Source organism: Culex pipiens, chromosome 2, assembly GCF_016801865.2.
Source record: "Culex pipiens pallens isolate TS chromosome 2, TS_CPP_V2, whole genome shotgun sequence".
NCBI lineage: Eukaryota > Metazoa > Arthropoda > Insecta > Diptera > Culicidae > Culex > Culex pipiens.
The window spans coordinates 172,018,027-172,033,856 of record NC_068938.1 but is presented as its reverse complement, the minus strand read 5'-3'; the positions used below and the strand labels follow the sequence as shown (position 1 = coordinate 172,033,856).

Below are 15,830 nucleotides of genomic sequence, written 5' to 3'. Positions count from 1 at the left end.
TACAGAAATGCAAATATTGGACCGATTTGAGATATAGTGTGTTATGGTCAGTAGGTACGCATACAGTTAGTCTACTCATTTTCTTACCTCTTCCAATTCTTTACATAGTGGAACCCGTTTTTTCATGCTGCTTAACTTCTAATAGCTATAGCTTAAGTTTCAACCAATTTGTTCCATCCAATATCGAGTTATCGTGGCACCCGTAAATCAACTCGATATTTCGAGAAAAACGCTCAAAAAGTTTGACAGCTCGCTTTGCGAATGACGAAGTTTCAAGCTTAAATAGGCTGTTATTTCATGAGACTATCAGGAGTGATTGGAAATCATCTATAAATTAATTAATTTTCTGTTATATGAATTTATTAGATTTTCTACATGTATGTAATAAAAACTATATTTTTTATTATTTTTCAAGAAACATTTTTATTGTTTTCCATATTCAATCTGATTTTTTACATGGATATAAATATTTTCTGTTCAGACGAAAAAAAATTAAGGGTAAATAAAAGTATTCAGTGCCTTCTCCCCGTGCTTTACCTTCACATTTTGGAGACCCGAGAGGCGGAGTCTTGTCGCAAAAAAAGAACGATATTGTCGCTCTGGCACTAAATCGAAACGAGCGATTTCCACTCTAGCCGCACTTTTTCTCTCCGCCTATTTCTGTCCGTTCCAGAGTGACAAAATGTTTTTTTCAGTGACGTTTAACCCTCTACAACCTAACCCTGCCTTTAGACGCGCTTCGATCTAAAAAATCGCCAAAAATCAATTTTCCAACCGATTTTTGATCTTAAAAAAGCATTCGAAAGAAGAACTTTAGAAAATTTCAGAGTTGGAAGTTTAACTTGTTTTATGTGACTTTGCCAATGTTTTAAAAAATGTAATTTCTTTCGGAGTCAACTTTGGCTGTGTTTTTTACTAACATTTCCTATATTTTCAGTAAAAAGAAGTATGCAGTAATTTTTGTAGTGCCCCAGACCATGCCTCTACGCATTTTTTGCAATTTAAATGATGATGGTGCTATTCTATAGCAGAAAATGTGAAAAACATGCAAAAAATTGAATAAGTGACTGTAAAAACGTGAAAAAATTAGATAGGCAAAATGTAATTATATTAGGTGGTAGAACAGGCCAAATACTACCAAAAACAAAAATAAACTTCACAAGATAAATGCAAATTAAAATACTAAAAATAAAACAAGAAAAACATAAAACAAAAAGTAATGTTTTTCGTTGAACAAAAGTTGTTCAAAATGACCTCCTGAACACGGGAAAAATAAATATTTTCGAAAAAAAAAATTGGGCAGTAGAGAGTTAACCTCGCGTTCAACACAACATCTCGTTGCACTCAGAATTGGAGTTGATCAGTTTGCGGAGCGTAGTGTCAGATAAGTCGCCGCAAAAATTCGATTTATTTCCGAAACCACACGCCTGTAGATCCGTTGACGAAACCACACGGTTTTAGAGGGCCATATTATAAGATGTTACGTTGACTCCTCTAGACTTAAAGGGAGCATCTTCAAATAACGACCGTATGAAGGGCCAAAAAGGGGTGGTTGGACGCGAACATACAAAATTACTCACTCACGGTGTGCTCAGGGAAACAGACAGACCTTTCGACAGTAACCGAAAAAAGTCTGAAAAAGCTGAAAAATAGGGCTCACACCCTGTTGGGGGCCTAAAAGGGCGCGGCAAACAACTGGAAACTGACAGAGGTCAAGAGATGTAGTATTTAGACAATCCTCAAGAATTTTACAATTATTAAACTATTTTTCCCTGGTGACGTAGTTCTGTTTTCCACTATATCTACATCCAGTCTCCGCCATTATAGCAAACTGTCCACTGCCCTGATGCTCCCCTCCTGATGGTAATGTTTCAAAGTGAAAACATTGCTAGACATCCTAATTGCAGGAAGTTTCTTTCAAAAATCCAAAATCGAAGCATCTTTTTCACGAGAAAATAAATTATTAGAAAAGAAAAGCAAACTTACAATCGAAGAGATCTCGCACTGAAAAATATCCACCAAAAACTGAGCCCAGCTCACCACGTGAGTCTTGTCACGTGATCCGTCTTCTTCTTGGATGTCTTGATGAAGCCCAGGAACTGAAGCTCCGCCACCGCACGCGTGAACCTTGCCCTGAAACAAGGAAAAGCATCATTAAGAAACATTTTTTCCGAATAATTCCCCAAAACTTACTGAATCTGCGGATCGATGTGTCGCTCCTGCTCTTCCTCGTCTGCGTTCCTGTCGTCCACCACGGTCCGGAACGCCTGCAACCAATCGAACAGGTTGATCATGCGGCCACACTCGGCGTGCAGTTTGTACGCAACGGACAGGTCCGGCATCGTCGGCACCAGGCTGTGGTCGTCCTCGAGCTCACAGCAGCCGCACTGCAGGTAGTAGTGCGGGTTGTTGAGGGCCGTGTGGACGGCCGCCCTCGGGACGCCCACGATGTGGCGCCGGATGGTGGCCGCGTCGTTGAACACGAACAGTTCGATGAGCGGTGGGCCGCGGCTCAGCGGGCGCAGATATTTGCGGAAGATTTCGTTGGTGATGTAGGCTACGAGTGCGTTGATGGCCTTGGTGAAGGCGGATTCCTGCTTCGGTTGACGGGCGGCGCTGAGCAGTTTGGCTTGAAGCTCCTGGCGGTTCATTTTGGGTGAGTTGATTACGTTGGCGGTTGGTTCTTCCAGATCTTCTGGTACCACTTCCATGCCGGCTCGGGCGATCGCGTTGGTCAGATGTTCAAGATCGTCGCTCATTTGCTCGAGCGGCTCCACCTCAAAGATGGTTTCACCGCGAATGCATGCTTCATCGTTCATATCCTTGAACTTCAGAATAACTTCAATCATCTTCAAGACTTTGCCAAGAATCTCCTCTTTGGACATGAACGCCACCAGCTGCATACACTCCTTAAACTCTGCCATCTGAGTAACGTCGGAAGAAATACAATGCTCATAAAGCTCCCTCAACTGCTTCCCCAGCGGTCCCCGTGGCAAGTCCTGCACCAGCACCTGCAGCATCTCCAGCGTGCAGTGGAACATGAACCAAAAGTTGTGCACCTCGAGCAACATCGAGGGCAACATCCGCCGAAGGTAGTGGTCCTTGGTGAGGAAATCGACCACCTCCTGGGGATTGTCCAGCGATTCGATCAATGGCCGGAACGACAGCAGCTGTCGGATGCTTTCCACCTCGGTAGCGGTGAGGTTTTCGACCGCCTCCTCCAGCTCGTCGCGATCGCTCGTCACGCTGCACAGTCCGTAGATGTTACCTTGGAAGTAGTGCTCCATGAGGGCGTACTGTGAGGGAAGAGGATTGTTATTGTTTAAAATCTAAGTCAGAGTACAAACCGTACCTTGAATCCCTCGATAAAACCCTTGACCGAGAAGTCGTAGAACAGGAAAATGTCCATCAGCAGCTTGAATACCTTGCCGGATAGATGGAACGGGCAGAACGGCGTCAGCAGGACACTATCAAGCGTTTTGTTCAAATTCGTCACCGACGGTTCCGACTGGAATATGCTCAGCTTGATCTTGCTCGTCACGTGGTACGGCAGCACGCTGTGGATCGTGGCTACCGACGTGGCAACTCCAAGGATTAGCACGAATGGCAACTCGGTAGAGTAAGAACTGCAAAACAATACCCTTGTAAAATTTAAAACTTAAGACATTTAACTCAACTCACTTCAACACCAGAATCATGTCCTGCAGCACATCCGGGCTGAACACCTCAAAGTCCGGCATTATGATGCTCAAGTTTGGCTTCTTCTCCAGATGTCCATGCTTCTCCAGATACCACGCCCTCAACACCCCCAAATTCAGCTGATTCCTCCTCAGCTGTCTACTATCCGCATCCTCATCCGCCGCACGCTGCTCCTCGACAAACCCCGCCACAATCGTCTCCACGGCGGCCTTCATGCTCGGGCAATCCCTAGACTGCAGCAGCACCACCAGCGAAAACGTATTGTTCCGGATGTTCCCCGCCAACGTCTCAAACTGGGACAAATGATCGATCTGATTGATTCCGGTCAGCAGCGCCGCCGTCGGCAGCACCGAACTGTACTCGATGCCCCGGTGGCACCCCTCAACAAACCCCAGCAAATCGTCCAGGATCTTCTCGTAGCTACTCGACAGTAGCTTTTCCAGCGCATCGCTGACCCGCTTCCACTGCCGCTCGTAGCTGCGGTACCAAAACGCCCCCGTCGTGGCCCCGTCCAGCAGACTGCGGCACGGTTGGACCTTGCGGCGAGCACCCTTCGCCCTGGTGGCACCGTTTTTGAACACAAAGACGCCCTGGGAAATGGGATTGATTGGATTCTTTTTTTTTTTTTGTTTTCGTCAAAAACTTTTCACTTGTGAATCACAAGTTTGATTAATCTAAGGATCTCGAATTTAACAGTAAAAAACAATTCATTCAATTCAATTCAATTTGTGTTTTTATTAGAATTTAGCAGTTCTGTTCCAGGATGTTACATTTGCAATTCAGAGATTTGGAGAACCTTTCAACTGAGATCAATTCATAAGCCTTTGCAGGGAGGGTACATATTTCTAAGTTTAGATGTTGCTAGCTGAGTGCTCTTTTAGCAAAATCTAAATTTAGAAATATGTACCCTCCCTGCATTTTGAAAGGTTCTCCAAATCTCTGAATTGCAAATGTAACATCCTGGAACAGAACTGCTAAATTCTAATAGTAAATCTTTCCCAGTTCCTGAGGGGAACACCCTTGAAGAGTATCGGGGCCGGCATTTACAAGGCGGATTCAGTGGCAGTTTCATTCTCAACTTAATGTTAACATGTTAAGGTTAATGTTAACATTCCATAGGTCGCCTCCCTAAGGTGTCGTGATAAGGTCCAGTTTGTGACGATACACTACCTTCCCTTTACTAAGCAATCGATTCCAGAAGGGAAAAGATCACCAGTTGTGTTGGTCCGAGCCGGGATTTGAACCCCGATCTACCGCTTACGAGGCGGAAGCGTTACCACTGGGCTACGTGGCTCGGTCAAATTCTAATAAACAACAATTTATTTAAACCAGGGGTGCTCAAAGTTTTTGGAGGCCGGGCCAAATTTGAAGCTCAAATGAGCTTGCGGGCCAAATTTATAAAAAAGATTATTAAAAAAAAATAATTATTACTGCGCTGCCCATAATTGAAAATTCGGCTATTATGCCAAATCAAGTATTCCGAGAAAAACGCGTTTTTGTGTTTGTCACAAAATCTCCGTCAAGGCAATTTCCCATAAGAGTGGCATATTAGCCGTTTGGTTTTTCTTATCGGCAGCCAAGTCTAAACATTATTTCAGTAAAATTCAAGGTCCAGAAGATGCGTTGGAACGTCCTCTACCAGCTGGTGCTAATATCTCGTTTTTGCCAAAAGTGGATATTAGCCGTTTTTTCAATGGTGGGCAGTGCGGGCGTTAATAATTAGAGTTCACGCGCGGTGATACGACCGCAAGATAATGGTCGCATGACAGCCGCATGACAACCGCAGAACAAATTTTTGGCTGTTGTCAAAGGTTGCCTTGAGTTTTCAGCTGACTTTTTGGAAAATATTCAAAACAAACCAAGTTGACAGCCAAATCAACGCAGAATTTCAGTTCAACTTGCTGATTTTTACACTGCGGCAGTTAGGCGGCAATTATCTCCTGTCACTCATAGCGATGGAGAAACGTGATTTTATCTCGCAATAAGCAATACGTTATTTTAATTTGAAATACTAAAAAATACATTTACATGTTGATTTTTTTAATTTATGTTATTTTTTAACATTTTCGTTCAAAATTATAGAAAACAAAAGCCAGAATCTCAACATTTCAATGAAAAAAAAATTTAAGAAGAAAATTCACTAAAATTCCAATTATTTTTAATGAACCCAAACATGCCCAAATGTTTCTAAACGCAGAGGAATGCATTTTTAATTGATTTCAGCTGATTGCACTTAAATTTCCATTGATTTTTTGAAGTTTTTTGAAAAAATATTTTGGCTCCTGGATTTTGAGCCATTTTATTTAATGATGGGGGAAAGGAAAGAACACAAAAACTTTGTAAAATATTTGCAACAGCCTAGATCCTCGGATTACAAAATGTGGTCGGCCTGAAACAGATGGTAGTCAATCATATTCGTTATCTATCTGAAATGAGTTCAAATCCCGAAGAAAGGTTTCTAAGTGCAAAGTTAGTTAGAGGGTTAGGGACAGGGTTCATAAAAGGGCCATTATGACTTTCAAATTAATATCGAATACTTTGAGAATACCTTTATTTTTGCAATTATTACAAATTTCTACCAAAATCAAATTTGAACATTTTATAAATATTTCCAAAAATGTTTGATAAAATTGTTGACGATATTTAATAGTTACTCCCATTGAAACGTGTGAAATTGTTTTAATTATTAAAATGTTTGAACAAAACATTAGTGTCCTAAAATGGGGATCAAAATATTGATAAATCATTAGTTTTTTATTAACAAAAAACAAGATTAGCATAAAAAAGATTAAAATAATTCTTAATGGTGAAAAAGTATAAAATCACTTTACAAGTGGTCAACGGGCCATTTTACATAATCATTCAAAATGGTTCCGCGGGCCACAAAATATCACCTCGCGGGCCACGTTTGGCCCGCGGGCCATACTTTGGTCACCCCTGATTTAAACTGTTAACTTATACAAACATATTCATTTGATATTAAATGTGCAAAATGTAAATGTTTTTTGCTAGGTTTTTGGTCAAAGTTTTTTTTTTACTTCCATCGATAACCCATTCAATTTTAAATGATTTAAGTTGTATTGTAAATATTCTTCATTTTTTTAGGCTTCAAAATTTAATTTATTCTTAACTTATTTTCAAAATAACAAATTTGAAATTTATACTCATGGTTACATTTTGTTTGTATCTTGAGAAAACATTTTAAGTTCAGTTAGGTGTTTTCTGCAAACTGCATGTTATTATCAGTACTGAGTTCAGGACAAAATAATTTATTTAATTCGTGAATTTTTTCATCAACTTTTGATTACAATTTTAGCCAGTTTCCCCGCTCAGAACTATTTTTTTATAATTTTCAAATAAAGGTCGGATGTTGGATCGGATCAATAATACCCAAATATCGTAGTGAATTTTCTAATCTCGTCGGGAAAGCATCACATTTTGAAAAACGTGTTGTTTCTATTTAGTCCGTTACAAAGAATCAAAAAGTTAATGTTGGATAAAAAATTGATTAAAAAGTTTTTTTTATATATAATTTTAGTTTTTCCTGAAAATACTAATTGAGTCCTAAAATGATATTATTGTTCACAACGATAAAGCTTATTTTTCTGAGTACAATGACCCTGGATTTTTGAATCAATTGAAAAAAAAACTCCATGGCTCTTCTTGACAGAAAAGGTCCTTCATGACATAGGGATTTAGAACCCTATTGTTAAATTTCACGGGATTTCAAGGAAATTATAAAAATTTACGCGTTTCACGCTATTCGCGAAATCTTGAAAATTCACTAATTATTAGAAAGAAATTAACTCATAAATTAAGTAAGGAGTTTTCAAAAACAACCAAAAAACAAAAAAAAATCTTTTGTTAGACCCTTTCTCTAAAAAAGCCAGTCGTTTTCTTCAAGTTCATCCCATCTCATCAATTAATTATGCAAAAAAAAACTTCAGCAAAAAACGGTTTTCTTGCGTAGTCCTGCGTTATTTTGGCATTGATACAAAAGCTATTTAAATTTAATGCTTCCTTTTAGATTAAAAATCGTATTAATGAATCATAATCCAAAAGAATGTATTAGAAAGGCATGTTGTTGTTACAAAACCGATAAATTAATTCAACTTTTTAAGTTCAAGCAGAATATAAAAATAAAAACAACCCAAATCTATCAAGAAAATACTGAATAAAACAAAAAGTTCAATGAACATGAAAATACTTAATAAAGTACAGTACCTTCGACACTGATATCGTAGAATCCATTATTCGTATCAAAACTGCACTATTATTTCACCCGCAGTTTAAATTTAATAAAATGTATTCACTAAAAACTAAAAAAATCAACAACTTCGACAAAACCGCGATGTAAACAACACAAATTTCGCGCGCGTTTTGAACAGCTGCGCGCGGGCACAGCCCTAAACTGTTCGAAAGCAAATTTAGAACAGTTTGCCGCAAAACGTCAAAACAAAAAGCGCTGTCATCTGATCGTCTTTTGCTTTTGATCAGGTGACATATTTTTCCTTCTCGAGTTCAGCTGCAAAAGTGAGTTTCGGTTGATTTTTTGGGTAAAATTGGTGTACTTTTGCTAAAGTTAGTTTTATTTTGCAGGAAAACCAATCTCCACAATGGCTCTCCTGTCCGCCGTCAAGGGAAAGCTGATTTCCGTCATCGGAGATGAGGTAAATAGATTTGTGGGGAGGGCACTGATTTTTCACTTCTCAAATTTGGGTTTTCTCTTTAAATTTTATTATTTGTTATATTCAACTGTTTTTATTACCTTTTGAATTTGTCAAGATTAATGTAAAGCAATCTTAAACAATTAAAAATTCAAGGTCCAAAATTGACCCTAACTTTTCGTATTTTTTAGGACACCTGCGTGGGCTTCCTGCTCGGTGGAATCGGCGAGATCAACAAGAACCGTCACCCCAACTTCATGGTCGTCGATAAGAGTTAGTTTTGCTAAAAATAACCAACAAAATTCAAAAATCATTAATTTCAATTTCCCGCTGGCAGACACCGCCGTGAGCGAGATCGAGGACTGCTTCAAGCGTTTCCTGAAGCGCGACGACATCGACATCATCCTGATCAACCAGAACTACGCCGAGATGATTCGTCACGTGATTGATGCGCACACGTCGCCGACGCCGGCCGTGCTGGAGATCCCGTCCAAGGATCACCCGTACGACGCCAGCAAGGACTCGATCCTGCGCCGCGCCAAGGGCATGTTCAGCCCGGACGATATGATCGCGAACCGTGGTTAAGTGGAGAAACTTCTACCCTTGGATGGTATGTTTTGATTTTTTCGCCCTTTACTTTTGTTTATACCTGTGTAAAAGAGAGAAAATCTAATATCTTCTTGCTGGCTTCTGTGCAAAACTTATGTAGCATCAATAAAAACCATTCCGTAACCATCGTGTCATGATCGTGTGTACAAATGTTGGTATGTTTATTTTGAAAGAAACCTCTTTTTCGAGCATGGGGAAAATCTCGTTTGTTTTACAAGTTTTAAGGACCTGGTCCAAATTCCGTCCAATTTACAAATTCTCACTATTTAAACAAATTGTTTTGCCAATTAGGCAATTTACAGCTCAATATGGGTTTGAAACGCATTTCAAAAGCTGCAATTGAACGCCAAAGTGCTAATATGCCAACATTAGGTGAATGACGTATAGTTTTTGATAGGGGAAATATCCCATTTTAAGCCTAATGAGCGGTTGTGTTTGAATGATGCTGGATAATCTGGAGTGTTCCTTGAAGTTTAGTAAAACCAAGTACACCAACGAGTAGAGCAACTTTTTGTGAACATTTCTGTTTATTTTCAATTTTACTAAATGTTATTCTATTTCTTCTACAAGCATTTACAAAAAATATTTCCCAAATGTATTCTAAACAGTCGAGAATGCATTGGGCCACGTCTATTTTCCTATTTTCAGCTTAGTTCTTTTTTTCTTCCAGCGCTCCACTGAAAATACGCCACACTTTTTTTTCAAGTGCCCAAACACTTGAAAGATTCAATAAAGCCACATCTTAGATCTAGTTTGTTTGTGTTTGAATTTCAATCCAATCCATTATCAAATTCAAGTGTTTTAGCGATTGACTTTTTGGTATTTTTTGACACCTTATTTTCATTCGGGTGGCTCAAACTTTTCAAGTGTTTTGCTCATTGTCGTGACTTTCGCCCGATTTCCTTCGTATTTCTTTTATTTCGGACACAAATAATAACACGCGTCTTTTCATGCCCAAACAAAACACACGACTGATTTATTTCTCGTTTACTCACGCACACATTCTCAACTTCTCTCTTGGCTGGCCTGCTCTCGCGTTACGCTACATGAACTCTCTCTTCTCATTCTCTCTTTATTCTCTGCCACACTCATTCACTACATCCTCGTTCTCTCCTACTCTAAAAATTCAATCACAAATTCATCTAAAGATTAACATCAGCTTGGTGATCCTTGGTTGTCAGGAAACTCTGCCCATCTCCTACACTGAGCAAAACTTACACAGCTCAACGAAGTGTTCTACACATGATCTGGCCCTACTGTACAGAGCACTCAAATATCAATCGCAAAACACTTGAAATTTCGGTGATTGGCCATGAAATAATGTCAATAGCCAAACACTTGAATTTTAAATGGTGTTGAAAAAAAAGTACGTGCAAGCGATTTACAGGTTCTCGCTTGCTAGTCGTGCACGCTACCACTGCGCCGGTCGGCCAGTTGAAGACGGGAGTGTTTTTTGTGCTATTGGTTCTTGCCTCGCTCCTAGCCTTCGATGAAAGTCGCGCAAAAATCGATCAGTGAAACACATTAAATTCATGTGGATAATCACGTTGACTTTGAATAGTGCCTGTTTTGGGTAGATCTTAAGATCATTTTCAAGTGTTTTGCTCATTACTTTGAATAGTTCAAGAAGGTGGGACAAATTCATGAGCAAAACAATTGAAAAGCTTGAGCCACCCGAATGAAAATAACATGTCAAAAAATACCAAAAAGTCAACCGCCCAAACACTTGCATTTGATAGTGGTTTGGATTGATGTTGAAACACAAACCAATTAGATCTACGATGTGACTTTATTCAATCATTCAAGTGTTTGGGCACTTGAATAAAAAGTGTGGCATATTTTCAGTGTAGTTCGGCTTCGGCCAATGCTTCTCCGGTATCCATATCAGCCAAAACCCCTACGTCAACATGGTTACCTGAAATTAAAGAAATAAAAAGAAACGACAACTTCGAATGTTATCGTGAAATTAATTGATTGTAACAAGAATTCAAGAATTGTAACCTACAATCTTCCCAGAAATTCAATTTGGTGCTTAAATTCAAGAACTGTAGGTTACAAGCCGAATGTTTCTTAAATCATCACATAAAAAAAATTAAAATTTAAACAATTCCTTTACCAGCTTGTTCAATCATTTATATCCATCTTTTTCTACATTTTCCCTGAATCCAATATTAAGCTCAAATTTAAGTCTTGCAGGTTGTGAGCCTATCGATCTTTTAATCATCACTTGAACAATATTGAAAACCTGAGAACTCTTTTCCCAACTTCTCTAAAAAAAATTGATAAAATTTACCTTTTATCAAATCTTCCCTGAAATCTAATCATGAGCTCAATTTAAAGTCGTAAAGGTTATGAGCATCACTTCAAATAACAGGAAAAAAAATCTTTCACAAACTTTTCCAACAATCGAAAATATTTATATATATATAACTATATCTTACCTGAATCAAATTAGCTCAAATTTAAGTCGTGTAAGTAACAAACCTATCGTTTCTTAAATCATTAAATCATTCTAAAACTAAACAATTCTTTTACCAGCTTATTCAACATTCGATAATATACCAAATTATGAATTCCAACCATTGTCGTGACTTTCGCCCGATTTTTCTAAGAATTTGAATATTTCGGACACAAAAATAGGCTCAAATTTAGATCGTGTTGGCTCCGAGTCTGTCTCTGATCTAAACTCTGAAAAAATAACCATGACAACTTGCAGCTTGTCTAACAATCGATAATTTTTATATTTAAAAAAAATCTTCCCAGATACCCAATCATGAGCTCAAATTTAAGTCGTGTAGGTTATATTACGAGCCTATCGATTCTTAAATCATTACTACGTAAAGATTGAAAATTTGAAAACTCTTCTACCAACTTGGTCAAAAATTGATTATCTTATAATGAGCTCATATTTAATTCGTGTAGGTTATGAGCCTATCGATTCCTAAATCATCACTTGAAAGATTGAAAATCAGAGAAATCTTTCGCCAACTTACACAACAATCGACAATGTTGATTTTTTTAATATATATTTCCTGAAACCCAATCATGAGCTCAAATTTAACTCATGTAGGTTATCGATTCTGTATCATTACTTCAAAAGATTGAAAATCTGAATACTCTATTACCAATTTGTTCAACAATAGATAACATTATCTTTTACTAAATCTTTCCTCAATCTAATCATGAACTCAAATTTAAGTCATGTAGGTTATGAGCCTATCGATTCTTAAATCATTACAACAAAAAATATTGAAAATCTAAAAACTCTTTTACCAACTTCCAACCAACTTCAACAATCGATAACATTTATCCTTTGTTATAACTTCCCTGAAATCCAATCATGAATACAGTCGAGTAAGTTACGAGCCTATCGATTCTTAAATCATCACTTCAAAAGATTGAAAATTTGAAAACTCTATCACGAACTTCCACAACAATTGATAATATTTATCTTTTACAAGCTTTTCTCTGAAATCCAATCATGAATTCAAATTTAACTTAGGTAGGTTATGAGCATATCATTTCTTAAACAACCAGTTCAAAAAGATTGGAATTCTGAAATAATTTTAACCAAATTTTCCAGATTCGATAACATCTAAATTTATTAACTTTTCCTTTTTTCAATCATGAGCTCGAATTCAAGTCGTGTAGGTTATTTGCCTACCGTTCCTTAAATTCTGCCTTCTGAAGGGATTCAAGCTCAAAAACTCCAAAAATCACGCTCCACCCTATCAGTGGAATCAAGATAAATGTCCAACCATCCATGCTCTACCCTCACAGGGGATTCAAGCTCAAAAACTCCAACAATTATGCTCTACCCTCTCAGAGGACTCAAGCTCAAAAGCTTCAAAAATCAAGCTCGACCCTCTCAGGGGACTAAAGCCCAAAAACTCCAAAAATCATCCACGTTTTATGTTCAGACAAGTTCAACACGAGTCTGTCGGCCTAAAGATCTGCAAACAGATCGTTCACAATTTTCTACTGAACAATAAAACAAGAAAACCTTAAACTCACATTCACAACCGTTGAAAATGTTTATACAGGCTCTCAATTATCAAACTATTTTAACCGCAACCTCACAGTGGACTCAAGCTCAAAAACTCAAAAAATCACGCTCTACCCTCACAGGGGACGCAAGCTCGTAACTCCAAAAATCACGCTCTACCCTCTCGGAGACTCAAGCTCAAAGCTTAATAAATCACGCTCTACCCTCTCAGGTGACTCAAGCTCAAAACTCCAACAATCACGATCTACCCTCTCAGTGGACTCAAGCTAAATGTCCAACCATCCACGCTCTACCCTCTCAGGGAACTCAAGCTCAAAACCCTCCAAAATCATGCTCTACCCTCACAGGGGACTCAAGCTCAAAAACTCCCAAAAACTCCTACAATTATGCTCTACCCCCTCAGGGGACTCAAGCTTAAAAAACTCCAACAGTCATGCTCTACCCTCATAGGGGGCTCAAGCTCGATACTCCAACAATCACGCTTTACCCTCACAGGGGACTCAAGTTCAAAAACTCAAAAAATCACGCTATACCCTCTCAGGGGACTCAAGCTAAATGTCCAACCAACCACGCTCTACCCTTACAGGGGACTCAAGCTCGAAACTTAATAAATCACGCTCTACCCTATCAGGGGACTCAAGCTCCAACAATCACGCTCTACCCTCACAGGGGACTCAAGCACGAAACTCCAACAATCACGCTTTACTCTCACAGGGGACTAAAGTTCAAAACTCAAAAAATCACGCTCTACCCTCTCAGGGGACTCAAGCTCGAAACTCCAAAAATCACGCTCTATTCTCTCAGGGGACTCAAGCTCGAAACTTAATAAATCACGCTCTACCCTCTCAGGGGACTCAAGCTCAAAACCCTCCAAAATCATGCTCTACCCTCACAGGGGACTCAAGCTAAATGTCCAACCAACCACGCTCTACCCTCACAGGGGACTCAAGCTCGAAACTTAATAAATCACGCTCTACCCTATCAGGGGACTCAAGCTCCAACAATCACGCTCTACCCTCACAGGGGACTCAAGCACGAAACTCCAACAATCACGCTTTACTCTCACAGGGGACTCAAGTTCAAAACTCAAAAAATCACGCTCTACCCTCTCAGGGGACTCAAGCTCGAAACTCCAAAAATCACGCTCTATTCTCTCAGGGGACTCAAGCTCGAAACTTAATAAATCACGCTCTACCCTCTCAGGGGACTCAAGCTCAAAACCCTCCAAAATCATGCTCTACCCTCACAGGGGACTCAAGCTAAATGTCCAACCAACCACGCTCTACCCTCTCAGGGGACTCAAGCTCAAAAACTCCAAAAGTCACGCTCTACCCTCACAGGGGACTCAAGCTCAAAAACTCCAAAAGTCACGCTCTACCCTCACAGGGGACTCAAGCTCGAAACTTAATAAATCACGCTCTACCCTCTCAGGGGACTTAAGCTCAAAACCCTTCAAAATCATGCTCTACCCTCACAGGGGACTCAAGCTCAAAAACTCCCAAAAACTCCTACAATTATGCTCTACCCTCTCAGGGGACTCAAGCTTAAAACTTCAAAAATCACGCTCTACCACCTCAGGGGACTCAAGCTTAAAAAACTCCAACAATCACGCTTTACCCTCACAGGGGACTCAAGTTCAAAAACTCAAAAAATCACGCTATACCCTCTCAGGGGACTCAAGCTAAATGTCCAACCAACCACGCTCTACCCTCTCAGGGGACTCAAGCTCAAAAACTCCAAAAGTTACGCTCTACCCTCACAGGGGACTCAAGCTCGAAACTTAATAAATCACGCTCTACCCTCTCAGGGGAATCAAGCTCCAACAATCACGCTCTACCCTCACAGGGGACTCAAGCACGAAACTCCAACAATCACGCTTTACCCTCACAGGGAACTCAAGTTCAAAACTTAAAAAATCACGCTCTACCCTCACAGGGGACTCAAGCACGAAACTCCAACAATCACGCTTTACCCTCACAGGGGACTCAAGCTCGAAACTCCAAAAATCACGCTCTATTCTCTCAGGGGCCTCAAGCTCGAAACTTAATAAATCACGCTCTACCCTCTCAGGGGACTCAAGCTCAAAACTCCAACAATCACGATCTACCCTCTCAGTGGACTCAAGCTAAATGTCCAACCAACCACGCTCTACACAGCAAAAAATCCGATGGTAAAATCGCATGCAAAAGCATGCACATCACCTTCGTCAAAATAAACACTTATTATTACACACTGCATGTACATTTTTTGCAAACACAAAAAAAAAGTTGCAACCGACGGGATTCAAACCCAGCACCAACAGTAAGGACTGGCGCCTTAGCCCACTCGGCCATCAGACCGATGAATAGCTGTAAGGATAAACGCATATATGAGCTTGACATTTCGGTCAAGTAGGTTTCCCATACTGATAGGCTACATATTTCAGGGTGTAAAATCACATAAAATTGCCTAAAAAAATGCAATATTTATTTTACACCCAGGCGTTTTACACGCAGCTGGATTACTACTTTTTTAGCTGTGTACCCTCTCAGGGGACTCAAGCTCAAAAACTCCAAAAGTCACGCTCTACCCTCACAGGGGACTCAAGTTCAAAAACTCAAAAAATCACGCTCTACCCTCTCAGGGGACTCAAGCTCAAAACTCCAAAAATCACGCTCTACCCTCTCAGGGGACTCAAGCTTGAAACTTAATAAATCACGCTCTACCCTTTAAAGGGACTCAAGCTCGAAACTCCTACAATCACGCTTTACACTCAAAATCTGAAGTATCCCTCAAAAGGATACTTTCTATCCTTTTTTCAAGTTCAATACTCCAAAAATCACGCTCTACCCTCTCAGGGGACTCAAGCT

At 39.7% G+C, this 15,830-nt stretch overlaps 3 protein-coding genes across 3 annotated transcripts in view; 1 reads left to right on the top strand and 2 right to left on the bottom strand.

Annotated features, from left to right (window-relative positions):
* The window catches only part of LOC120428233 (zinc finger protein 39-like), a 487,119-nt gene that overhangs the window by 278,188 nt on the left and 193,101 nt on the right, over positions 1–15,830 (bottom strand). The window lies entirely within an intron of this gene.
* Positions 1,984–8,055, bottom strand: LOC120426913 (origin recognition complex subunit 3). The gene is made up of 5 exons (XM_039591719.2): positions 7,924–8,055; positions 3,682–4,289; positions 3,353–3,626; positions 2,194–3,296; positions 1,984–2,133 (listed from the first exon to the last, which is right to left on the bottom strand). The coding sequence occupies exons 1-5, from the start codon at positions 7,948–7,950 to the stop codon at positions 2,037–2,039; spliced, it is 2,109 nt and encodes a 702-aa protein (XP_039447653.1). The 5' UTR covers positions 7,951–8,055; the 3' UTR covers positions 1,984–2,036.
* LOC120426914 (V-type proton ATPase subunit F) lies at positions 8,147–9,125 on the top strand. Its single transcript, XM_039591721.2, has 4 exons — positions 8,147–8,232; positions 8,299–8,369; positions 8,558–8,639; positions 8,704–9,125. Exons 2-4 carry the CDS (start codon positions 8,316–8,318, stop codon positions 8,949–8,951), a joined length of 384 nt encoding a protein of 127 aa, XP_039447655.1. The 5' UTR covers positions 8,147–8,232; positions 8,299–8,315; the 3' UTR covers positions 8,952–9,125.

Excerpts from the sequence above, each read along its gene's own strand:
- LOC120426913 (XM_039591719.2), bottom strand. The coding sequence starts at position 7,950 with ATGGATTCTACGATATCAGTGTCGAAG. Across the intron at positions 3,297-3,352 it reads GTTTTATCGAGGGATTCAAG|TACGCCCTCATGGAGCACTA; the intron begins GTACGGTTTGTA and ends CTTCCCTCACAG. Across the intron at positions 2,134-2,193 it reads CACATCGATCCGCAGATTCA|GGCAAGGTTCACGCGTGCGG; the intron begins GTAAGTTTTGGG and ends TCCTTGTTTCAG.
- LOC120426914 (XM_039591721.2), top strand. The coding sequence starts at position 8,316 with ATGGCTCTCCTGTCCGCCGTCAAGGGAAAGCTGATTTCCGTCATCGGA. Across the intron at positions 8,370-8,557 it reads TTTCCGTCATCGGAGATGAG|GACACCTGCGTGGGCTTCCT; the intron begins GTAAATAGATTT and ends CGTATTTTTTAG. Across the intron at positions 8,640-8,703 it reads CTTCATGGTCGTCGATAAGA|ACACCGCCGTGAGCGAGATC; the intron begins GTTAGTTTTGCT and ends TCCCGCTGGCAG.